The 25,601-nt window shown below is 40.7% G+C and overlaps 1 protein-coding gene, 1 non-coding gene and 1 pseudogene across 2 annotated transcripts in view; 2 read left to right on the forward strand and 1 right to left on the reverse strand.

Moving 5' to 3' along the window:
• LOC144581983 (uncharacterized) overlaps window positions 1-25,601 on the reverse strand; it is a 168,907-nt gene that overhangs the window by 105,659 nt on the left and 37,647 nt on the right. Inside the window, exon 2 of the mRNA XM_078368059.1 lies at window positions 2,038-2,159. Coding sequence (XP_078224185.1) covers window positions 2,154-2,159 — 6 coding nt within the window. The 3' untranslated portion in view covers window positions 2,038-2,153. The remainder of the gene's footprint in view (window positions 1-2,037; window positions 2,160-25,601) is intronic.
• LOC100400535 (testin pseudogene) lies at window positions 3,254-5,062 on the forward strand (annotated as a pseudogene).
• On the forward strand, window positions 23,704-23,777 carry TRNAT-CGU (transfer RNA threonine (anticodon CGU)). The gene has a single exon. It is a non-coding gene; the product is annotated as a tRNA-Thr (tRNA).

Here is a 25,601-nt window from a genome sequence, read left to right on the forward strand (position 1 = left end):
TGGATTCAAACCAAGAAGACATCCCTGATTCACCTGAAAAAGAATTGAGGGGGTTAGTTAAGCTACTCAGGGAGGGACCAGAGAAAGACAAAGCCCTGTGGAAAAATATCCAAAAAGTGATACTAGAAGTGAACAGAGAAATATTAAAGAAAATAGATACCTTAAGGGAAAAAAGTCCAAAATTCAGGAAACTTCATACATACTTTTAGAAACATGAAATGCTCTGGAAAGTCTTAGCAATAGAAATGAACAGGTAGAAGAAAGAAATTCAGAGCTTGAAGATAAGGACCTTGAATTAACCCAACCCAACAAAGACAAAGAAACAAGAGTAAGAAATTATGAACAAAGCCTCCACAAATTTTGGGATTATCTATTTTTTTAGACAAAGTTTCACTCTTGTTACCCAGGCTGGAGTGCAATGGCGCAATCTCGGCTCACCGCAACCTCCACCTCCTGGGTTCAGGCAACTCTCCTGCCTCAGCCTCCTGAGTAGCTGGGATTACAGGCACGCACCACCATGCCCAGCTAATTTTTTATTTTTAGTACAGATGGGGTTTCACCATGTTGACCAGGATGGTCTCGATCTCTTGACCTCGTGACCCACCCGCCTTGGCCTCCCGAAGTGCTGGGATTTATTTAATTTTCTCACCAACCACCCTCAGGGGCACTACTGTCAACCTCATTTTACACATGAGGGAATAAGACATAGAAAAGTTAAATTACTTACTCAATGTTAAACATAATATGTGGCAAAGTCAAGATTTATAGTAATTAATAATGTGACTATATTTTAGGGGAAAGTTCAATTTACTCGAGAAAATAAATTTAAAATGTTTCAGCATCTCCTTTGCATTTCAGCACATAATGCACTGGGCCCCACCGCTGTTGATGAACCAATTGCGAAGCTACGTGAGGCCAAAGTCGAGGTTACCCAGCAGTCTGCTGTCAGGAGAAGGGCGTCCTACCCATTCTCTACCATCTTATCTAGGGCTCTCCAATCTCTCTACTTTCTGATTCTGCCTAATACAGAATACAGTACAAAACCTGTCTTCCTGAGACTAACATGCTTCACCCATGCTTGGTGTCCAGGGCCCATGTTAATCATATCTGAGACTTGGTTTAACAAATGCACAATGAATCATCATCTCTTTAAAATGTGACTCAGTCATTAAAACATATCTAACCTGACTTCAAGTATTTTATTACTGAACATGTCAGTATCTTACACGAAGAGGTCTACCCTTTATTTGACTGAATAAAGTAAACAGATGCTTGCTGTTTGTGTAGAGACGATGAACAGGGTAGAGAACCAGAGGGTTGGGTGGGCATGGGGAGTTGGGTGGAGGCTCAGTCTCATCTGGCCTTCACTTGCCTTCCTCTAAGCCAGATTGCCTGAGGGGAGGAGCAGTGTAACATCTGCCTCCAGTGATGAAAATCCATGCTGCCAACAGAATGGCCATAAATTGAGAAGAGTTAAGTACAGAGTTCCTGAAGACTCATCCCAAACTCCTTACATGTAACTTTACCATCAATCTGTGGACATTATCAGACTACATAATCTTGTAAATTTGTCCAGATTGTCTTTCAGTTATTTTGAGTGAGTTATACAATATCAATTAGTTGATAGTTGTTTTTTAAAACTTGGAAAAAAATGCAGATAACTGTTTTCTCACCATAAACTGAGCACATATGATGCTTCAAGCCGTATCAATGGTTCATGCATTTTGTGAACTGTACTGGTAGGAGGAGAATTCTGTCATTTCACCTCATAAATGACACTCATTTCACTTTGAAAATTATCAAGGAAGGTAACACCTCCATTTCTCAGGTTCAGTAGGAGGCTGGGAGGGTAAGTTCAGCAGGTAACTTTCTCCAAGTGGCAAGACAACCTACTTCTATAAAGACATAAGAAGTTTATTTTTTCTGTGGATAAAGCCTAACAGAGACGGTTACCCCAATTTTACTAAGAAAATTTTAAATGAAAGGTGTGTGACAAATGGTACCGTTAAGTCCCCTTGAGGACAAGTTATTGCTTACCTTGAGAATCTGTACGTTAAAAGTTGTATCTCCTTCTTATTTACATAAGAGGTGAGTTTTTTTTCTGCCTTTGCAATTTCTGAGCTGATTTCTTGAGACGTGCATCTCACTCTGGTTTAAAGCTAAAAGAAATAAGGTTATTCAATTAGTAAAAGAGGAAGTCAAATTGTCTCTATTTGCAGATGACATAATTTTATATTTAAAAGACCCCACTGTCTCAGCCTAAAATCTCAAGCTGATAAGTAACTTCAGCAAAGTCTCAGGATACAAAATCAATGTGCAAAAATCACAAGCATTCCTATACACCAATAATAGACACAGAGCCACATCATGAGTGAACTCCCATTCACAACTGCTGCAAAGAGAATAAAAGACATAGAAACACAACTAACAAAAGATGTGAAGAACCTCTTCAAAAAGAGCGAAAAGCCACCACTCAAGAAAATGAGAGAGGACACAAACAGATAGAAAAACATTTCATGCTCATGGTTAGGAGGAATCCATATTGTGAAAATGGCCATACTGCCCAAAATAATTTACATATTCAATGCTATCCCCATCAAGCTACCAATGACTTTCTTCACAGAATTGGAAAAAAACACCTTAAGCTTTATAGGGAACCAAAAGAGAACCAACATAGCCAAGACAATCCTAAGCACACAATTATGGAGGCATCATACTACCTGACTTCAAACTATAAGGCTACAGGAATCAAAACAGCGTGGTACTGGTACCAAAACAGATATACAGACCAATGGGACAGAGCAGAGGCCTCAAAAGTAACACCACACAGCTACCACTGTCTGATCTTTGACAAACCTGACAAAAACAAGCAATGGGGAAAGGATACCCTATTTAACAAATGGTGTTGGGGAAACTGGCTAGCCATATGCAGAAAGCTGAAACTGGATCCCTTCCTTACACCTTATATAAAAATGAACTGCAGATGGATTAAAGATTTAAACATAAGACCTAATGCCATAAAAACCCTAGAAGAAAACCTAGGCAATACCGTTCAGGGCATAAGCATAGGCAAGGACTTCATGACTACAACACCAAAAGCGATGGCAACAAAAGCCAAAATAGATGAACGGGACCTAATTAAACTTAAAAATTTCTGCAAGGTTCTCCAGGTCTGCAGTGGAGCCCAAGGCCAGCTGAGCCCGGTCGTGAGATCCCAGACAGGAGGAGTAGGGAACCCCTCAGATGCCCAGACATGGACCTGGAAAACAAAGTGAAGACGACGGGCTTAGGTCACAAGCAAGGATTTGGAGCCCCTTGTTTAAAATGCAAAGAAAAATGTGAAGGATTCGAACTGCACTTCTGGAGAAAAATATGTTGTAACTGCAAGTGTGGCCAAGAAGAGCATGATGTCCTCTTGAGCAATGAAGAGGATCGAAAACTGGGAAAATTTTTTGAAGACACCAAGTATACCACTCTGATTGCAAAACTAAAGTCAGGTGGAATTCCCATGTATAAACGCAATGTTATGATATTGACCAATCCAGTTGCTGCCAAGAAGAATGTCTCCATCAATACAGTTACCTATGAGTGGGCTCCTCCTGTCCACAGTCAGGCATTGGCCACGTAGTACGTGCAGATGCTACCCAAGGAAAAGCAGCCAGTGGCAGGCTCAGAGGGGGCACAGTACCGGAAGCAGCAGCTGGCAAAGAGCTCCCTGCACATGATCAGGACCCTTCAAAGTGCCATGAATTGTCTCCCAGAGAGGTGAAGGAGATGGAACAGTTTGTGAAGTAATTTAAGAGTGAGGATCTGGGAGTAGGAGATGTCAAACTTCCCTGTGAGATGGATGCCTGAGGCCCCAAACAAATGTGCATTCCTGGAGGGGATGGAAGCACCCCACCAGCAGCGGGGGCCATGGAGGACAGATCTGCTGAGCACAAAAGTATTCAACATTCCTGCTATTGTTGCAAACTGAGTATGAAGGCAGGCAACCCACCATCTATGCCGAAAGGGCCGGCTGTGATAAACTGTGGCACCCAGCCTCTTTTGTCTGCAGCATCTGCCATGAACTCCTGGTTGACATGATTTATTTCTGGAAGAATGAGAAGCTATACTGTGGCAGACATTACTGTTTCAGTGAGAAACCCCGACGTGCTGGCTGTGATGAGCTGATATTCAGCAGTGAGTCTACCCAGGCAGAAAACCAGAATTGGCACCTGACACACCTCTGCTGCTTTAGCTGGGGAATTATACGTGATGGTCAAGGACAAGCCCGTGTGCAAGCCCTGCTATGTAAAGAATCACGCTGCGGTGTGTCAAGGATCCCACAATGCCAGCGACCCAGAAGTGCAGTGGGTGACGTATACCAATTTCAGCTGGCATGCATCCACAGAGTGCTTTCTGTGCTCCTGCTGCAGCACATGCCTCACTGGGCAGAAGTTCATGCCAGTAAAAGGGATGGTTTTCTGTTCAGTAGAATGTAAGAAGATGATGTCTTCGGAGGAGGGCTGTGCAGTGTTCGCGCCAAGGGCTTGAGACAGTTAGCGTGACTCGCCCCATCTTGGCTGCTGGACCTGTCTGCACTCCCCCCTCTTGAGGGCTGTTGAGCTGAGACAAAGGTCATGGGCTGAGTCACTGAGGCAAAAACAGAATACAAAGCAAAGGTCTGCGGTTTATGAGGACATTGTGCTGTCTGCTTTCATGTCCCCATCAGTCTCTGTGTAAGCGATAAACTTGCTACAATTGAGATGCCTAAGAGGGACAAGAGACCCCTGCCCATATTTTCCCTGGAGCTAAGCCTTTGTTCTACCTCCTGATGGAAAACAGGATTAACAAGCCACCTTAAGGGCACCATTGTTTGCTTGCACTGTGTATCTTTGAAAAACACAAACTGCTTTGTAAACTATTATCACAAGCCCCCTTAAACTGCTTTGTGAATGGTTATCACAAGCCCCTGATCACTGTTTTTATGGAGTTTCTATTTCCTTTCTGTTTACCCCTTTTCTGCTGAGATAAAGTAAATGTAAACAAGAAAAAAGGTATAAAAGCTGTAACCCACAAGAATAAATTTGCTGTGTTTTGGCCATAGGTTACGCAGACCTCCAGACTCCGCTTAACTATTTTCACTTCCACGCACTCTCTCCCTCAGGTTGAACGAGACATCTGCATTGGCAGTCTCGGGGACTCCCGCAGGTCAGTAGCCCCCCGGCAGACGTGCCGGACCCCAACAGAGGGCATGCAGCAGTATGGAGCCGTAGCTCTCCAAAGTGGTCTGCATTTCTACTGTAAAATGCAATTTGTAAGAAAGTAAAAGGCAAAAAAAAAAAAAACAAAAAAAAACCTCTAAAGGAAACCAAGAGATTTTCATTTTTTTTTGCCATTTTTAAATCAATCTTTTTTTCTGTCTCAACTTTTAAACTTGCTTTAAGCATTTGATTTGTTAAACAGTGATGAAATTTCTTTCCATAGCTTTTCCAATGTGAAATCATTTATCTGGAAGCTTGGATCTAATTAAACTTCACGTCTCTGTTCCACCTGTGCCGAACTGAAAAGTTAGCGTAGTGAATGGGAAGATGAGCATTTCTGGTTCTGTGCTGCTTTGTTCCCTCACGTGTAAAACGAAAAGGAAACTAAGTTTGCCCTAATACCAAGGCTCTACATGTATCGCATCTTATTCACTGACCTTTGTAATGATGCACAATGAATTCCTTTTGACAAGGAGAAATGCAGTGTAGTATGTAGAGCTGCTGTTTGAATGGCGATGCATTTACTCTTTTCTGATTTAGACAGAGGTGGCATTTCCTTTATTGCATTTCTGTCTTTTTATGTATCCTACTACCTCTCAGTATTCTCTTTGTAAGTTGGTGACTTCCATCTGTGGCCTTGAATATTTTAGTATCACATGTGGTATAACAGCACCCACACTCCTTACTTCTACTTTTTTATTTGGACCAATTTTCCTGCCTCGGTCTCCCCAGTAGCTGGGATTATAGGCGCACGCCACCACGCCAGCTAATTTTTGTATTTCTAGTAGAGATAGGGTTTCACCATGTTGGCCAGGCTGGTCTTGAACTCCTGACTTCAGATAATCTGCTCACCTCGGCCTCCCAAAGTGCTGGGATTACAGGTGTGGGAGCCACTGTGCCTGGCCTATACACTTTTTACTTCTATAGGTGATTTCTGGGTTGGACATAAAAACCAAGCCACCTGTTTGTTTTTAATCCAAAGAATATGCAGTTTTTGTACCCAGGAAACTACGATTTATACTGATTGCACTTACCTGCCATGGTTTTTTTTTTTTTTTTTTTTTTGGCATGGTTTTTATTCTTTTCTAATGGACCCTGTGTTGTAATACTTCTAAGCCTATCCATGGATATATCAAATGTCTTCACTTTTACACTTCCATGGTTAGGTATTTCTAATGTTTATTTTTCCCTGTGTACGTCTATACATAGTTATGCACTATGAAAATTAAATGAAATGAATGATATGTGTATTATTCAAAAATAAACTTTCTTTCACTTAAAAAAAAAAAACAAACTTCTGCACAGGAAAAGAAACTATCATTAGAGTGAACTGGCAACCAACAGAATGGAAAAAATTTTTTGCAATCTACCCATCTGACAAAGGGCCAATATCCAGAATCTACAAAGAACTTAAATTTACAAGAAAAAAACAACCCCATCAAAAAGTGGGTGACAGAGATCAACATTTTTCAAAAGACGACATTTATGCAGCCAACAAACATACAAAAAAAAGCTCATCATCACTGGTCATTAGAGAAATGTGTATCCAAACCTCTTTGAGATACCATCTCACGCCAGTTAGAATGGCGATCATTAAAAAATCTGGAGACAGATGCTGGAGATGACATGGGGAAGTAGGAATGCTTTTACACTGCTGTTGAGAGTGTAAATTAGTTCAACCATTGTGGAAGACAGTGTGGTGATTCTTCAGGGATCTAGAAATAGAAATATTGTTTGACCCAGGAATCCCATTACTGGGTATATACCCAAAGGATTATAAAACATTCAATTATAAAGATACACATACATGTATGTTTATTGTGGCACTGTTTACAATAGCAAAGATTTTGAACTAACCCAAATGCCCATCATAGACAAGGAAAATATGTGACATATACACCATGGAATACTATGTAGCCATAAAGAGGGACTTCATGTCCTTTACTGGAACATGGATGAAGGTGAAAACCATCATTCTCAGCAAACTGACACAAGAACAGAAAACCCAACATTGCATGTTCTCACTCATAAGGGGGTATTAAATAATAAGAAAACACAGACACAGGTGGGGAAACATCACACACTGGGGCCTGGGGAGTGAGGGGCTGGGGGGGGGAGGAATAGCAGTGGGGGAGCAAATTGGGGAGGGATAACATTGGGAGAAATATCCAATGTAGATGACGGGCCAGTGGATGCAGTACCCACCACCATGGCATGTGTATACCTATTTAACAAACCTGCACAATGTGCACATGTACCCCAGAACTTAAAATATAATAAACTTTTCTAAAAAATAAGTGGACAATGAACAATGAGAACACATGGACATAGGGAGGGGGACATCACACTCTGGGGCCTGTGAGTGATAGGGGAGGGCTAGGGAAGGAATAGCCAGGGGGTGGGGGGATTGGGAAGGGGTAACAGCAGAAATACCTAGTGTAGGTGATGGAGGATCAGATGCAGCAAAGCACCATGACACATGTATACCTACAGAACAAACCTGTACTTTCTGCACATGTACCCCAGAAATTAAAGAATAATAATATTTCTTTCTCTCCTACATTTGTGATGAAGTTTTCTTGGTTGGGAGATTTTGTTTTCAATTATGTGTATCTAACACCTCCCAGTCTCAGTGAGAATATTAGGCAACATATAAACATCTTTTAAATTAATATTTATATCTCCCTATCTGTATTAGTCCAATTTGCATTGCTGTAATAAAGGGATACCTGAGGCTGCGTAATTTACAGGGAAATGAGGGTGATTAGACTCATGGTTGTACAGACTGCCCGGGAAGCATGGCACCAGCATCTGCTTCTTGTGAAACCTCAGGGAGCTTGCAATCATGGCAGAAGGCAAAGGGGAGCTGGCACCTAACATGGTGAGAGAGGAAGCAAGAGAGAGACGGGGGCAGTACCACACTTTAACAACCAGATCTCAGTGAGTGAGGAGAGCAAGAATTCAGCCATTACCGTCAGGAGGCACCAAGCCATTCATGAAGGATCTGCCCCATGAGCCAAACACCTCTCTCCCAGCAGTCCCCACCTCCAGCACTGGGGGCCACATTTCAATATGACACTTGGAGGGGCCAAACATCCAAACTATATCACCACCTCTGTTACTACTGTATCTGCACAAACAATGAGAGGTTCTGTTAGACTTCATTATGTCTGAAGTCTGCTGCCCATATCAGATAACCAATGGCAGGCTGGTAATGAGGAATCAAAAGTATAAGCCAAAATTGGTTTCACTCAAACGGCCATGGCGTCATTTTAAATGTTTGGATAAATCAGGTTTCTCTGGTTAGTGGGCTGATTAGTGGAAAATGCCCTGTGCTTACAGGTGGAAGAATTTGGATTTGAATTCAGTTCCACCCCTTTCTCTCTACGTGAGTCTTACCAGTCTCCGAATTTCACTCTGAAGCCCAATCTCATCTGAAAAGGTCTTATGTTTCTTATAGGGTCTCTGAGACCAGATGAAATATTACAGGCGTGCTTTGCACAATAAACATTTGTACCATAGTGTTTTCTTAGTATTCACTAACCTTGCCACCTAAAGGGACTGCGACATTTACCAGCTAGTTTCCATAGTGGCTTACTCCTAAAAGGAAAGGAAAACTGACTTTTTCCATTTCCAGTTCATCTGTCTATTCTTCTACTGCTTTAAACTTCTTCATAAGGACTTTCCTGCCTTTCAACAGCATTTTCTTTCTTTAATAACATAGGACAAGGTGCTCACAGGTTTGCACATTTAATGTGCTCTGCATTGGGGGTTATGCTTCCTGAGGGGGTGCCCTATCAAGTTACCTTGTCTTTTCAGCTGAAGAATTTGAGGTGTTTATAAACTGAGGGAATACAATGACTTCAGTGGAAAATGAAATGAGGAATAACTGCATCCTACAAGACAGCAGTGCAATTTAGAGCTAGGGCTGGTGTGTTCTAAACCTATCATAAACACATTTTACATTATAAATACATATTGTAAGTAAATCACCAAGCTTTCTGCTGTGATTTATTTCGTTAGGTTTCTCTCTAATTTGGTCTTGAGGTCTCTCTTTAAAGGAGGCCAGAAACCAGCTCGTCTCCAGGAGAGCCCTGGCCAGGGGGAAAGGTAGGCTCTGGGGTGTCAGTAAAGTAAGGCACAAGGCAGAACTGAAACGCAGGAACAGAAGAAATCTCTAACTTACATATCCCGGAGAAGTTTGGGGAGCGTCTGCAGCCTGAGGGGCAGTCTGGAGACCAAGACCAGCCAGAGAGCAGAGGAAGGGCCTGGAGCTTTGTTCTCGGGCTTTCCCGTGAGGGTGTGGCTTCGCTGATTTAAGAGAACACGGGAGCTGGGCTTATTTACAGGACTCCGGTGTTGACCATTAGGTTTTATCATAGTCAGCAGCTGTGTGATGTGTGGGTTCTGGCTCAGTGGAATGAAGAACAAATGGGCCACATCACACCCACTCAGGGAGGGGGAGTGTTACCCAGACCAGAGGTGACACACTGAGACTGGGCTTCAGACAAGTTTGGTCAGGCCTGAAAATGGATGCTGGGGCAGCAACTATTAAACACATTTATGACAGTTTCCCCAAACCTGGCTTTTAAATAATTTATATTACACATGAGCAAAAACTGAACTGAAAGCATTTGGAAATAACCCCTTCGGTTTGCACCAGTAAGCAGGAATCAAGTTTCTAGGTTCTCCTGGTATAAGTAAAATGACAGTGTCTTTAAGTGAAAGCTAAAATGTGAAAAGCATCCAGGGAATATGTAGCCCTTTACCTGCGGTGTCAGGGTGTGTCTGTTCATAAAGGCTGTTTTAAGTTTCAGTGTCAGGTTACCTTGTTATTTCAGTGCAGTCTACGTGAAAATATCCTTTTGAGGCTGTACAACTCACGTTCTCACGTGGAAAAAAACATATTTCATTGACTGTATATTTTTCTATTGTGACTTTGGAGTGTTTCTTTAATCTAGAGGTTTCTATTGCTAGAGGAGTTGCCTGTGGTTGGTTTGCAGCCAACAAGTGACCCTGAATCAGCTACAGGTGGCGCTCGTTATAGGAACGCCGCGGCGTGAGGCTTAACCATGGCTTTCATACTGTGGTTCCTGAAGCGGCAGAGAACTTATTATAAATGCAGATTCTCAGACCCCACGCAGACCTACTGAATAAGAAACTCTGAGTGGAAACCAGCAATCTGTGGTCCAACAAGCCCTACAGTGATTCTGGATGCACTAGAGAGCCATCAGCTTACTGTTACAGAAACCCCTGTAGGATTTCTATAGCACATTGCGTGAGTAATATGAATGTTGACTATTTTACTGAATGGTATATGTAATATAAATGGTATATTAATGTAATATAAATGAGTATAAGTGGTAGCACATTACTTAAGAAATATAAATGGTCAACATTTTAAAATTCTTTTAGCTGGTACTGAAAACCACTATCCTGTTTAACAAGGGGTCGGGCTAACAATAGTGGTGGTCATCACAATTCACAGTTTCGGCCAGTTGGCCCTGTTCACAGGCACAGTGATTCACCCAGAGGACTCACAATGAGTTGCAAACACATCCCTTCTGTAGACCTCAGACTGAGAGGCCTTTCGAGGTGCTAACTAGCAAACGTTTTTAAATGTCATTGATACTTACCCTGCCCTCATCCTCACCCTCATTCTGAGTCTTTGCTTTCCTTGAAACAGTGGCTTTCTCTGTGACTTCATTTATCCTCTCTCACTGTGAGCCCTTCCTCAGAACTTGCAGAGGATCCACGGGATTCAGTAATCACCTCTGAATGCAGTTTCAGAACTGACTGTTCTCTTAACTATCTCTCTGTCTTAGTAAACACAGTCACTCAGATGTCCTCCTGCTAACAGCAGCACAAATAAGTAAAACTGAATGTGGCCGGGCGCGGTGGCTCACGCCTGTAATCCCAGCACTTTGGGAGGCCGAGGCGGGTGGATCACGAGGTCGAGAGATTGAGTCCATCCTGGTCAACATGGTGAAACCCCATCTCTACTAAAAATACAAAAAATTAGCTGGGCATGGTGGTGCGTGCCTGTAGTCCCAGCTACTCGGGAGGCTGAGGCAGGAGAATTGCCTGAACCCAGGAGGCGAGGGTTGCGGTGAGCCGAGATTGCGCCATTGCACTTCAGCCTGGGAAACAAGAGCGAAACTCGGTCTCAAAAAAAAAAAACTGAATGTGTGCCTCACATCAGCTCCCATCTGAGCGTCCACGTTTTTGTCAGTGGGAGGTTGCACAGATCTACAACTTACCCTAATTTCCCTTTCTCCTTTGCTGGCTTGACCCTGGAATGAGCTGTAGGTTTTCATAATATATATCGTGTTCATTCGTTTTCTCCATTCCTGCTGTTACTGTATTTAGAGTGTAAACCCCTGAACTGTGAAACTGTTTTCCAAAAGGCCTTCCTCTGTCCCTTTCTCATTCCCTCCCTCTCCTTCTCCTTTCTTCCCTTTCTCTCAATTCCTTCCTTTTTTTCTTCTCTCCTCCTTTCTTTCCTCCCCTTCCTCCCACAAACAGATGGCAAAATAAATGATTTACCTCCTCTCCTTCTAGGTGTCCCACTGACTAAGAGCAGCCTTTGCATTCTGGACCTCAAAGTTCTCCAAGTTCTGATGACAATCTACTTCCTTCATCTCCCCTCCTTCCACTTTCCCTATTGACTCTTACTGGTTTTCAAACTCAGACACACCGAAAAGCCTGATTGAAAGAGATATTTGAGCCCAAATCCTAGAGTTTCTGACTCAGTAGTTTCATAGTAAAGCCCAAGATTTAACATTTCTGAAAAGTTTCCATGTGCTACAGATAGAATGTTGGTATCTCCCTTAAATTCACATGTCCACGTCCTAACCGCCGGTGTGGCTGTATTTAGAGATGGGGCCTCTAAGGAAATAACTAAGGTTAAATGAAGTAATAGGGTGGGGCCCTGGCCTGATGAGGTTAGTGTCGTTATAAAACACCAGAGAACTTAGGATCTTCCCCAGCCTTCAGAACTGAGAAAATAAATTTCTGTGTTTAAGCCACTCAGTCTTTGTATTTTTATGACAGCCTGATCTGACTGATGCTCCAGGTAATCATGAGGCTGCTGTTCTGGGACTGTATTTGAGAGACCTCACTACTCCACTCTGATTGGCTGCTGTTCTGGGACTATATTTGAGAGCACCTCACTACTCCACTCTGATTGGCTGCTGTTCCGGGACTATATTTGAGAGCACCTCACTACTCCACTCTGATTGGCTGCTGTTCTGGGACTATATTTGAGAGCACCTCACTACTTCACTCTGATTGGCTGCTGTTCCGGGACTATATTTGAGAGCACCTCACTACTCCACTCTGATTGGCTGCTGTTCTGGGACTATATTTGAGAGCACCTCACTACTTCACTCTGATTGGCTGCTGTTCCGGGACTATATTTGAGAGCACCTCACTACTCCACTCTGATTGGCTGCTGTTCCAGGACTGTATTTGAGAGACCTCACCACTCCACTCTGATTGGCTGCTGTTCCAGGACTGTATTTGAGATACCTCACCACTCCACTCTGATTGGTCTCCTTGTCGACTTGATCTCTGTGTCTTTCTGACAGGCCTGCTCTTCTCCTTTCTTTACTTGAACCCCACATCTTGTTGAAAACCCCCTTTGAACCATGTCTTCCCTGAAGGTTCCCAACTCTCCCACCACAGTCATCTCTCTGCTCTTCATCTTTAGATCCACTCGGCATCTGGCATGAACTACCTTGGATAATTCCTTTTTCTCTTCACACAGCTGTTGTGTCTTCATCGTAAGCTCCTTGGGGCACAGAATCTCTCCCTGGTGTCGCATACCCAGGACAGTGCTTTGTGCACAACGCAGGTTCAATAAATATATGATTATTTGACAACCATGGAGGGTATGGAGAAGGGGGTTCCTGGATATGACAGGCGTGAATCATTCAGGTGTCACAGATGTCTCAGTGGCTCTGAGAGCCTCCTAGGAAGATGGGGGTAGAACTCACAGGGGAACACGTGATTATTGGCCTACTTGCTTAGGGAGCAGCCTCCTGAGTGGGTCTCTCTTAGTGTTTTGTAGACCAAAGAGTCACCTCTGAGACAGAGTACATCTAATGATAATGATGACGCCGTAAGAACGAACATGTATTGAGATTTCAAAGTGCAAAGTGTTTCACAGGTATTTCCACTTGTACTTCTCCCAGTAACTCCACACGGTATGAATTATCATGCTTCCCATTTTCACAGATGACAAAATCGAGGCTTAGAGAGGATGAGAGACTTATCCCAGGTCTTAGAGCCAGGCAGAAGTAGAGCACATGCTTGGGCCATGCCTGCATGACTCTCCGTTCACCTATTTTCTCATTTCTTGCCTTCCCTCTATAAATAGAGAGTTTTACACCAGAGGTTTACACGAGGCTGGCTTCCAACCTTTAAAGATTTAGGTTTACTATTGTTATGCCATTTAATGTAGTTTATAGTTCTGTTTCTAGGATAGATTAAGCACGTAATAACAAAGCTTAACTTCTAGTGCCAAAGGATAACTGAAGGAGAAAACATCCATCTTCTCTTAGAAATCAGCTGCAAAGGACACTCGCAGGTGGTGAGGCAGGAGTCTGCAGTTTCCAATTAATGCCACTGACCCCATTGGTCACCAAACCTGCTCTCAGTGAACAAAATCAGGCGTGATGGCTCAGTGGGTCCAGAGAAAAATTGTATTACATTTTGCTTTCTTGACTCAGTGATTTTTAGAGTATTCTTCTGACATGTCAGCATTTCCATAAGATTCCCCAACAACTGATTCTAATGTTTTACTTTCTAACCACAACTAAAACAAAACAAACAGCAGTAACAAAAATATTAAGAGTATCACATCTACCCATAATACAAAGGTATTACACAATTTTCAACATACCTGCTTTATCACTAACTCAGCACTTAATTTTAATCAGTGCATTATACAATCACTGTAGTCAATGTTTTCATTAAAATAAGTTGTATAAGTTGAATGTACATATGTAATGTCTATATGTGTGTACATATAACACGTGGGGGTCACTCCAGGCAATTATGTTGCACACAGAGCAATTATGAGATTCTTTAAATTCTGAAGACAAAGTTTAATTGGACTGTTTATTCCAGTTCAGATTTAAATCCAAGCCCTTAAAAGACTTGAAAATCTCCCACTCTGAATAAATTGCACCTTGCTGATCAAACTAATTTACTTTGCATAAGAAAGTGTATTTTTTATATTTTAAATAAAAATTATAATTCAAAAATAAACACCTAGACATTTTGGGGTAATTTGAAAGTATATAAAGAAATGAGCGGGCAGAGAAAAAAGTCAACCACACTTTCATCACACAGAAGTATGGAATCCTGTAGAAGAAATTTTACATCGTAACTTTTATTAACTGAAGGTTTATTTCACTAACACTTGCCTGTGTTCCTGCTGAGCTACAGGTTGAGTCTGCCCGTATCTCTTTGTCACTATTCCACCATCCAAGCCCACGCGTGTCTCACCTGGATTTTTACTGGAGCCTGGAACTTGTCTGTCTGCTCCTGTCTTCTGTCCCTTCAGTCTGTTACCCATGATGCACTCTGGCTTAAATAACTTCTGTAATATTCATTGTTCTCGGGTGAGATGACTGTCACAAAAGGGCACCGCAGAGCCCTTGGGAATATTAGACCAGTAATCTGAGTATCTCTGTCTGACTTTATTTTTATTTGTATTTATTTTTTTGAGATGGAGTTTCACTCTTGTCCTCCAGGCTGGAGTGCAATGGCATGCTCAGCTCACTGCGACGTCTGACTCTCAAGTTCAAGTGATTCTCCAGCCTCGGCCTCCCGAGTAGCTGGGATTACAGGCATGCACCACCATGCCCAGGTATTTATAGTAGAGACAGGGTTTCAGCATGTTGGCCAGGCTGGTCATGAACTCCTGACCTGAAGCGATCCACCCACCTTGGCCTTGCAAAGCATTAGGATTAAAGACCTGAGCCACCGTACCCAGCCCTCTCTGACGTTAGAGGGTTGTTCTGAGGCTTAAGTGAGACAGTACACGAAGGTGCTTTAAACGGGAGTAAACTGCAGCGTGAGTGGTTACTACTTAGAACTCTATGTATGAACAAATGTCAGCTGTTTTTGTTTGTTTTGAATATATATATATTACTTTCATAATTATTTAAATCAGTCTTAGTCTTTGAGAGTCAAGTAACAGAACAGCTGAAGTCAGGAAACAGGGATTTTAACCACTGACATTTGACATAACCTGGAATGAGATCTGGCTCTCACCAAACTGAGAAATAAAGAAACACATCACACACACAGCTGTTGGTTGAAAATATGTAGTGCTATAAAAAAATGTAATCTTTCAAGTATTCATGACAAAAAATGAATGAAGAAACACTAGAAACATGCCTATTCTGAGCAATAAGTATGTGTATTTTCATCTACCAGTACATTAAAAATGATAATTTCCCCATGTCATGATGTGCAATAAACATGCGCTTATGGTATGCTGTGAGACGCTTAAATTTTACACACGACTTTACAGGTGATTCCCAGTTGTCTTAAGCTGATTTCAGATTTCTGGAAAAGATAAAATGCTGGCAAAATAAACCATATTATGAGAAAGTAGGACTTAGGTTTTTGATGTCCTGCCCCGGCTATAATGGAAATATTCCTGTGGAAAGCTCTTTTGTTCATTCTGGACAAAGGAGTCATCACAATTTGATGTTTTCCCTCACACCAAAGAGCATTATTCTGATGCTTGAAATGAGTATCCCAACATGTTAATCTTTGCTTATTCCAACATGTTAATCATTTTCCAACGTTAATCTTAATGCTTATTCCAACATGTTAATCTTTGCTTATTCCAACATGTTAATCTTAATGCTTATTCCAACATGTTAATCTTTTCCAACATGTTAATCTTAATGCTTATTCCAACATGTTAATTTTTTTCCAATATATTAATCTTAATGCTTATTCCAACATGTTAACCTTAATGCTTATTCCAACATGTTAATCTTAATGCTTATTCCAACATGTTAATTTTTTTCCCACATGTTAATCTTAATGCTTATTCCAACATGTTATTCCAGCATGTTAAACTTTTTCCAACATGTTAATCTTAATGCTTATTCCAACATGTTAATCTTAATGCTTATTCCAACAGGTTAATTTTTTCCCCACATGTTAATCTTAATGCTTATTCCAACATGTTAATCTTAATGCTTATTCCAACATGTTAATTTTTTCCCCACATGTTAATTTTAATGCTTATTCCAACATGTTATTCCATGTTAAACTTTTTCCAACATGTTAATCTTAATGCTTATTCCAACATGTTAATCTTTTTCCAACATGTTAATCTTTGCTTATTCCAACATGTTAATATTTTCCAACATGTTAATCTTAGTGCTTATTCCAACATGTTAATCTTTTCCAACATGTTAATCTTTGCTTATTCCAACATTTTAATCTTTTCCAACATGTTAATCTTAATGCTTATTCCAACATGTTAATCTTTTTCCAACATGTTAATCTTTGCTTATTCCAACATGTTAATCTTTTCCAACATGTTAATCTTAATGCTTATTCCAACATGTTAATCTTAATGCTTATTCCAACATGTTAATCTTTGCTTATTCCAATATGTTAATCTTTTTCCCACATGTTAATCTTTGCTTATTCCAACATGTTAATCTTTGCTTATTCCAACATGTTAATCTTTTTCCAACATGTTAATCTTAATGCTTATTCCAACATGTTAACCTTAATGCTTATTCCAACATGTTAATCTTAATGCTTATTCCAACATGTTAAACTTTTTCCAACATGTTAATCTTAATGCTTATTCCAACATGTTAATCTTAATGCTTATTCCAACATGTTAATTTTTTTCCCACATGTTAATCTTAATGCTTATTCCAACATGTTATTCCAACATGTTAAACTTTTTGCTTATTCCAACATGTTATTCCAACATGTTAAACTTTTTCCAACATGTTAATCTTAATGCTTATTTCAACATGTTAATCTTTTTCCCACATGTTAATCTTAATGCTTATTCCAACATGTTATTCCAATATGTTAAACTTTTTCCAACATGTTAATCTTAATGCTTATTCCAACATGTTAATTTTTTTCCCACATGTTAATCTTAATGCTTATTCCAACATGTTAAACTTTTTCCAACATGTTAATCTTAATGCTTATTCCAACATGTTAATCTTAATGCTTATTCCAACATGTTAATTTTTTTCCCACATGTTAATTTTAATGCTTATTCCAACATGTTATTCCAACATGTTAAACTTTTTGCTTATTCCAACATGTTTTTCCAACATGTTAATCTTTGCTTATTCCAACATGTTAATCTTTTTCCAACATGTTAATCTTTGCTTATTCCAACATGTTAATCTTTTCCAACATGTTAATCTTAGTGCTTATTCCAACATGTTAATCTTTTCCAACATGTTAATCTTTGCTTATTCCAACATGTTAATCTTTTTCCAACATGTTAATCTTTGCTTATTCCAACATGTTAATCTTTTCCAACATGTTAATCTTAATGCTTATTCTAACATGTTAATCTTTTTCCCACATGTTAATCTTAATGCTTATTCCAACATGTTAATCTTTTCCAACATGTTAATCTTAGTGCTTATTCCAACATGTTAATCTTTTCCAACATGTTAATCTTAATGCTTATTCCAACATGTTAATCTTCGACCCAAATGAAGGAGTTGCCATGGAAGAAAACCTGGCAAAACTAAAAAGAGTTTTCTTGTATCACAGCATAAATAGTGAACAGACGGAAACTAAAATTTGAGGAATTTTAGGACGGTTTGAGAAGAGACTTTTTATGAGGGTTTTGGTGGGGTCTAGGAAAACTGCAAGGCAAAGTGGAGCTGCTAACAGCCCTTGTCCATAAAGCATGAGGGGAGGAAGAAGTTACTGGAACCTGGACAAAGAGAGTTTTCTGGGAAAGACATTGACAGGCTTAGAGTCAAAGGACAGAGCCAGGCTGAGAAGACCTTGTCCAGAGGGAGCCTGGAGAAGGAATATCTGACCTTCCTCCTCCTCTAGGAGGGGCTCCTTGCTGTGAACCACATGGGAAATGGGGTAAAACGGCCCAAGAGTGTGACCCACACAGCTCAGCCTCCTGTGGAGTGGGGGAAAGTGAATTAGGAGGGGCAAATGGAGAGACACGGCATAGACTTTCATGGCAATTTATCTAGCACAAAGCTTGGCACAGGACAAATGCTCCAAAAACAAAGTCACGTGAAAGGGTGAGTGAATCTTTCAGTGACTAAACTGCGCACAGTGCACACTTCATTTTCTTCCTGGTCATTTTTTGAGTTCCTGTTATAGAGTGAATAAAACATCATGATTTCAAGAGTTTGCTTTAAAAAAAGTAGTCTTATTCTCTCCAGCTACCTTTACATTTCTCCAATGGCACTTCTATCTTTTATCTTGTATGCCAATTAGTGAATAGTATCAGTTGTAAGATTACAAGCTTTTTCTCTCTAAGGATGCACACACACTCATACACACTTCGGATGTTCCGCAGTGTCTAGAACAGGAGCACAAACATAGTTGCTTCATTAAAGTCTGTAATCACATTCAAATATGAGAACTGCATTATATTTCACAATTAGAAATTTTCTGCATTGAGTTTAATAGCATTCATTTGTTCGAAAACTCACTACGCACCAGTTTTGCATCCAGTACTGTACTGAGCACTTAGATTTCAAAGATAAGTAAGCAAGCTGCCTGTCCTCCCAGGCTTACATTGTGAGAGGAGAGGATTGCCCATTACCAATCACGAAATGACTCACTGTGCTAGGGAAGTGTCACAAGAGGAATCCTCGTGCTGTGGGGGACAAGAGTGGCAGAGAATAGGACAGGGAGGAAAGAGCAATGCATCAGCATTTTGTACACACAGAGTTGACTCCAGATGAATAACACCAGGCTATATTAGGAAGGGTTTTCTGGAGGCAGGAAGTATTTTCTTACATTTAGCTTGGATTTCTACAATGTCAGTTCCTTCTTTTATTACTTAAAAGTTGTCCTGGCTACTGAGCCTACCCAGTAACTGTAGCCAGAATGAAGGGAAACTGGGGAGCAGAGGAAAAAATTAGAAGCTTGAGGAGGGAGTTTATTGCCAAAATCAGGTATCAGCTTAAAGATCATCTCCTGAGCAGAAAAGACACTTAGTGATACTAACATGTAGAGTGCAGAGGAGGAAGTACACCCAATTATTTAAAGCTAGGGTCAAGAAAGCATGGGCTGTGGGATCACGCTGATTTCTTTCTGATGAAAACGAATGTGAGACAGCGGGAGGGGCATTGTCTCTGTCACATGTCTACTTGACCAACTACCTTAGCAAGTTTTAAAATCTGTTTTTGAGTGAAATCTTTACTCATCGTGTCTTAATCTAAAAAGTGTGGAGAATTTACTTGCCTTGCAGGATTGGGGGGAGGAATAGCACAGAGGTAGACAGCTTGGTTCGTGCACACGATGTTTGCTCATCATCACTGTAACCTTGTTTAATACTTACCATTTCTACCTTGGGAGCCAAAGAGAGAGACCTTGTATCTACTGTGTGCTATAGTATCTGTACTTTGTTAGAAAGATAAATTCTCAGACAAAACTCATGCCTATTTTGAAATTCTCAGAACAAATTCAGGCGTATTTTTATCAAAATACAGATTTTAATGAACATACAGAAAAAAACAACCCCGTCAAATAGTGGCCAAAGGATATGAACAGATACTTCTCAAAAGAAGACATGTATGTGGCCAAGAAACATACAAAGGAAAGTTCATCATCACTGGTCATTAGAAATGCAAATCAGAACGACGATGAGATACCATCTCACACCACTTAGAATTGCAGTCATTAAAATGTCTGGAAACAACAGATTCTGACGAGGATGTGGACAAATAGGAACACTTTAACACTGTTGGTGGGAGTGTAAATTAGTTCAACCATTGTGGAAGACAGTGTGGTGATTTCTCAAGGACCTAGAACCAGAAAAACCATTTGACCCAGCAATCCCATGACTGGGTATATGCCCACAGGATTATAAATCATTCCAGTATAAAGACACATACACATGTATGTTTATTGCAGCCCTGTTCACAATAGCAACAAGTTAAAACCAACCTAAATGCCCACCAATGATAGACAAGACAAAGAAAATGTGACACATACACACCATGGAATACTATGCAGCCATAAAAAAGAATGAGTTCATGTCCTTTGCAGGGACATGGATGAAGCTGGAAACCATCATTCTCATTAAACTAACACAGGAACAGAAAACCAAACACTGCATATTCTCACTCATAAGTGGGAGCTGAACAATGAGAACACATGGACACAGGGAGGGGAACACCACACACTGGGGCCTGTCAGAGGGTAGGGGGGGGAAGGGGAAGAAGAGATCTAGGACAAATACCTAATGCATGAGGGGTTTAAAACCTAGATGACAGGTTGATAGGTGCAGTCAACCACCATGGCACATGCATACCTGTGTAACTAACCTGCACATTCTGCACATGTGTCCCAGAACCTAAAGTAAAATTAAATATTTTGCTAAATGATGCCGACAATGGATACAGAATTAGAAAAGTTTTCAAAAATTACCTTCAAATCACAAAAGGATTTTGCTCACACAAAGATAATACAGATTTCTCAATAAATACATTATGAAAGTAAGTGTATTTTTATGACTTCTCACCTGAACAGGATAAAGCAACCTTTGACACCAGCCAAGAAATAAGAAAAAAATACACAGACAAATATAAAAGCATGCCATTCTCATGGATAGGAATCATCCATATCATGAAAATGCCCATACTGCCCAAAGTAACTTCCAGATTCAATGTTTTTCCCATTAAAGCACCATCAACTTTCTTCACAGAACTAGAAAAGTACATGTGGAACTAAAGTAAATCCCCAATAGGCAAGGCAATCCCACGAACACAGAACAAAGCTCCAGCCATTACGCTACCTGACCTCAAACTGTAACACAGAGCTATAGTGGCCGAAGGGCATGTCAGACCAAGGGGACAGAATAGAAAACCCGGAAATAAGACTGCACACCTACAAACGTCTGATCTTCAACAGACTGGACAAAAACAAGCAATGAGGAGAAGATCACCTAGTCAACAAATGGGGCTGGGATAACTGGATACCCATATGCAGAATATTGAAACTAGACACCTTCCTTACGCCATATACAAAAATTAACTCAAGATAAATTAAGACTTAAGTATAAAATCCCAAACTGTAAAAACCCTGGAAGACCACCTAGGCAATGTTATTCAGGACATAGGCACAGGCAAAAATGTATGACAAAGACGCCAAAAGCAATTGTAACCAAAGAAAAAATTACAAATGGTATCAAATTAAAGTAACATGCTTCTGCACAGCAAAACAAAACAAAACAAAACAGCATCAAACATACAATCTGCAGAAAAAAGAAAAACTGTTACAAACTATGCATCTGACAAGGGTCTAATATCCAACATCTATAAGGAGCTTAAACAAGTTTATAAGAAAAAAAATCCCTATTAAAAAGTAGGCAAAGAATGTGAGCAAACACTTCTCAAAAGAAGACATATATGGCCGATAATCATACGTAAAAAACCTCAACATCATGATGATTAGAGAAATGCAAATCAAAACCACAGTGTGATACCATCTCACACCTGTCAGAAAGGCTTCTATTAAAAAGTCAAAAAATGATAGGTGCTGGTGAGATTGAGGAGAAAAAGAAATGCTTACAGACTGTTGGTGGGAGCATAAATTAGTTCAACCATGTGGAAGGCACTGCAGCGATTCCTCAAAGACCTAAAGGCAAAAATACCATTCAACTCAGGATCTCATTACCGAGTACACACCCAAAGGAATACAAATCACTGTATTGTAAAGACACCAGCAAATGTGTGGTTACTGCAGCACTATTTATGATCGCGAAGACATGGAACCAATCTAAATGCCTATCAATAATAGACTGGATAAAGAAAATGTGGTACACAGACGCCATGAAATACTACACAGCCACAAAAAGAATGAGATCATGACCTTTGCATGGACATGAATGGACTTGGAGGCCTTTATCCTTAAGAAACTAATGCAGGAACAGAAAACCTAAAATACAGCATGTTCTCAGGTATAAGTGCCACCTAAATTATGAGAACACATAGACACAGGGGAGAACAACACGCACCGGGGCCTATCAGAGGGTGGTAGCTGGGAGGAGGAGGGGGATGGGGAGAAATAATGAATGGGTGCTAGGCTTAATACCTGGGCGATGAAATAATCAGCACCAATTCCCGTGGCACGTTCACTTATGTAACATGCCCGCATATTTACCTCTAAACTTAAAAGTTTATGAATACCCATAAGGAAGATGTTAGCAAACATCTCATTGAAACTTGAAGGACCGAAATGAGGAAGGCGGAATGAGGAATGACCCTCCCCATCTGCTTCCCATCTGAGTTTCAGCCCCTCCCCGGGGGCCGTGGGAACACGGCCTCAAGCAGGCAAAGGCTCTGTGGATTTGAAACACAAAACCCAGCGGTGGCTCACGCCTGTAATCCCAGCACTTTGGGAGGCCGAGGCGGGTGGATAACGAGGTCAAGAGATCGAGACCATCCTGGTCAACATGGTGAAACCCCGTCTCTACTAAAAATACAAAAAATTAGCTGGGCACAGTGGCGCGTGCCTGTAATCCCAGCTACTCGGGAGGCTGAGGCAGGAGAATTGCCTGAGCCCAGGAGGCGGAGGTTGCGGTGAGCCGAGATCACGCCATTGCACTCCAGCCTGGGTAAGAAGAGCGAAACTCCGTCTCAAAAAACAAAAAACAAAAACAAAAACAAACAAACAAACAAAAAAAACCATGCGGTGAGCTCCGCCCAGGCCGCCTCCGGCTTCTCCGGAGCAGTGAGATCTGGCGGCTGTTCCGAGGCTCTAAACGCGTTCAGACTTTTTGCTTTTCTGCGCGTCCCTGTGCGATCTCTAACGGCCAGAAAAGCCATTAATATGGTGACAGTTCTGAACGGTCTGTCTGCTAGAAAAGCTTCTCACTCCACTTTTACACTGGAAATCACCCAGTGCCCGAGGACGTGGAAACTGCCCCGGCCACCTCTGCAGACAGACGCCGCTCTCCGCGGGGATCGCAGTTCCTCTCCACGCTCCTGTGTCACGGCTTCATTTGCCTCTGGGACGCGCTGACATTGTTCTAAGCACATTTTCCAAGTGATTGTGTGAGTTTGGGTGCTTTCTGTTGGACTCGAAGGGAGTCTAATTTCTGTAAGTTCTTTCAGCAGTCTGCTTTTACCATAAAGTCCATGTATTCGAATACACAGTAACTCTAATTGGCAACACAACTTGGCCTGATTAAGGATAATTCGGTCATAAAAGAAGCCACAGGGGCTGCACAGCTGGCTCTGTGGCTTAGTTGGCTAAAGCGCCTGTCTCGTAAACAGGAGATCCTGGGTTCGAATCCCAGCGGGGCCTTGGGGTGTTTTTTCCCCCTCTTTCCCCTTTCAAAAAGTGCTATCTGTTTTTGTCCATTTATCACAATTTTGTAGTCTATAGTCCTTAATCACAATGTTAAATTCACTGCAAAGAGCTTCAATCTCTCCAATCGCTCCTCATTCCACCTGCACCCTCAAAGACTATTCGTTTCTGATGATCTATCAGTTTATTGGAATCTAGCTAGACTAGGGGGTTCAAGTTCAATTACGGATTAAAAAATCTCTAAAATAAAACTGTAAAACTTTTAATTCGCAACATTAAATATATATATTCTTCTGGTTCTCAAACTCCAAGTAATCTTACTTAAATTCTACATGGATGAAAAATGGTTGCAATTTATGGAACATTTACTAAGTTGCACTTTATGTATTTTCTCACATACCTTTAATTTCTAGAATACTCACTGAAGTAAATATTATGCACATTTTACAGATTAAAAAATGACGTATCAGAAAGAAAGAAAATAACTTGCCCAAATGTTATAGCTGATGAATAATCAACCTAAGATTTAAATCCAATATTTCTCAGTTACTTAAGTCAAAGTCTCAAGTGACAGATAATCTTATGTATAAAAATGAACAATATCCAGTGTGATTTAGAATAGTAGTTCTTAAAAATTGTATGGCACATGAACTCATTAGATCATCTAATAAAGCCTTTTGTCTAAACACACACACACACACTTATGGACAATGTTTACATATTCTTTTGAGATTTTCCCTGACCTTCTCTTGGATATCCATGTGCCACTGAAAAAAAAATCCAAGACTTTCATAAATCAATAAACATTAAGTTACAAATGAATGTTCAGAAAAAAATAAGCTGTTTTAGGGAAAGGGGACATGTTTTATCTCTTGACATTGACTTTCATAAGACTAACACTCCCTCTCCTTGACTGATTTAGCTTCCAGTTCCTCCAATACAGAATGTCAACCACAAGGAAGTGGGAATGTTTGCTGAATACACACCTGACAAAGGCAGACTTCTGCTTTCCCTGGGACGGGAAGAGAATAGAAAACAAAATGAATGAACTGCTTTTTCCAACAGTAACGTATTATTTTCAGAAACTACTTCCTGGATTGCATTGGGGATTGTATTCGTTTATTAGGACGGTCATAATATAGTGCCACAGACTGCGTGGCTGAAACAGCAGACATTTATTTTCTCACAATTCTGGAGGCTAGAAATCTGAGATCACAGCGTCATCAGAGGGAGCGTCTTCAAGGCCTCGCTCCTTGACTCGCAGCGGCGTTCTTCTTGGTGTTTCTGCCTTCGTGTGTCTCTTAACCTCTTCTTTTTGTAATGACATCAGTCACATTGCATAAGGGCACGCCCTAATGACCTCATTTTAATGTAATTACCTCTCTCAGGACCTTACCTTGAAATAGAGTCACATTCTGAGGTACTGGGGGTTACGATTCAACAGATGAATTTTGTGGAGATTTCAGACCATAATAAGGCTTAAACGACTATGAGATTTTCTTCAAACAAGTTTCTTCATTCGTTCATCCACTTGCTGTTTCATTTATTCACTGGCCCTTTCCACTCCCTGCCTTCCTTCTTCAGAAAGAAATTCCAATAATCCAAATAAAACGTTATTAACAAACTGGATGGCAAAATGACGTTTTATATTAAGCCTGACTTAAGAAAGCCTCAAGGACAGAAAATTTTCATTTGGAGTTTCCCAGTGGAAAATACAGAGTAAAACCTTGTGATTATATAACGGAAATTGCAGAGTAGAGCTCCTGATAGAGCTTAGAGAAAGAGAAAGAACAACTGTTCTGCCTCTGAAGTGGGAGACAT

Source organism: Callithrix jacchus, chromosome 4 (genome assembly GCF_049354715.1).
Source record: "Callithrix jacchus isolate 240 chromosome 4, calJac240_pri, whole genome shotgun sequence".
NCBI classification, from domain to species: domain Eukaryota; kingdom Metazoa; phylum Chordata; class Mammalia; order Primates; family Cebidae; genus Callithrix; species Callithrix jacchus.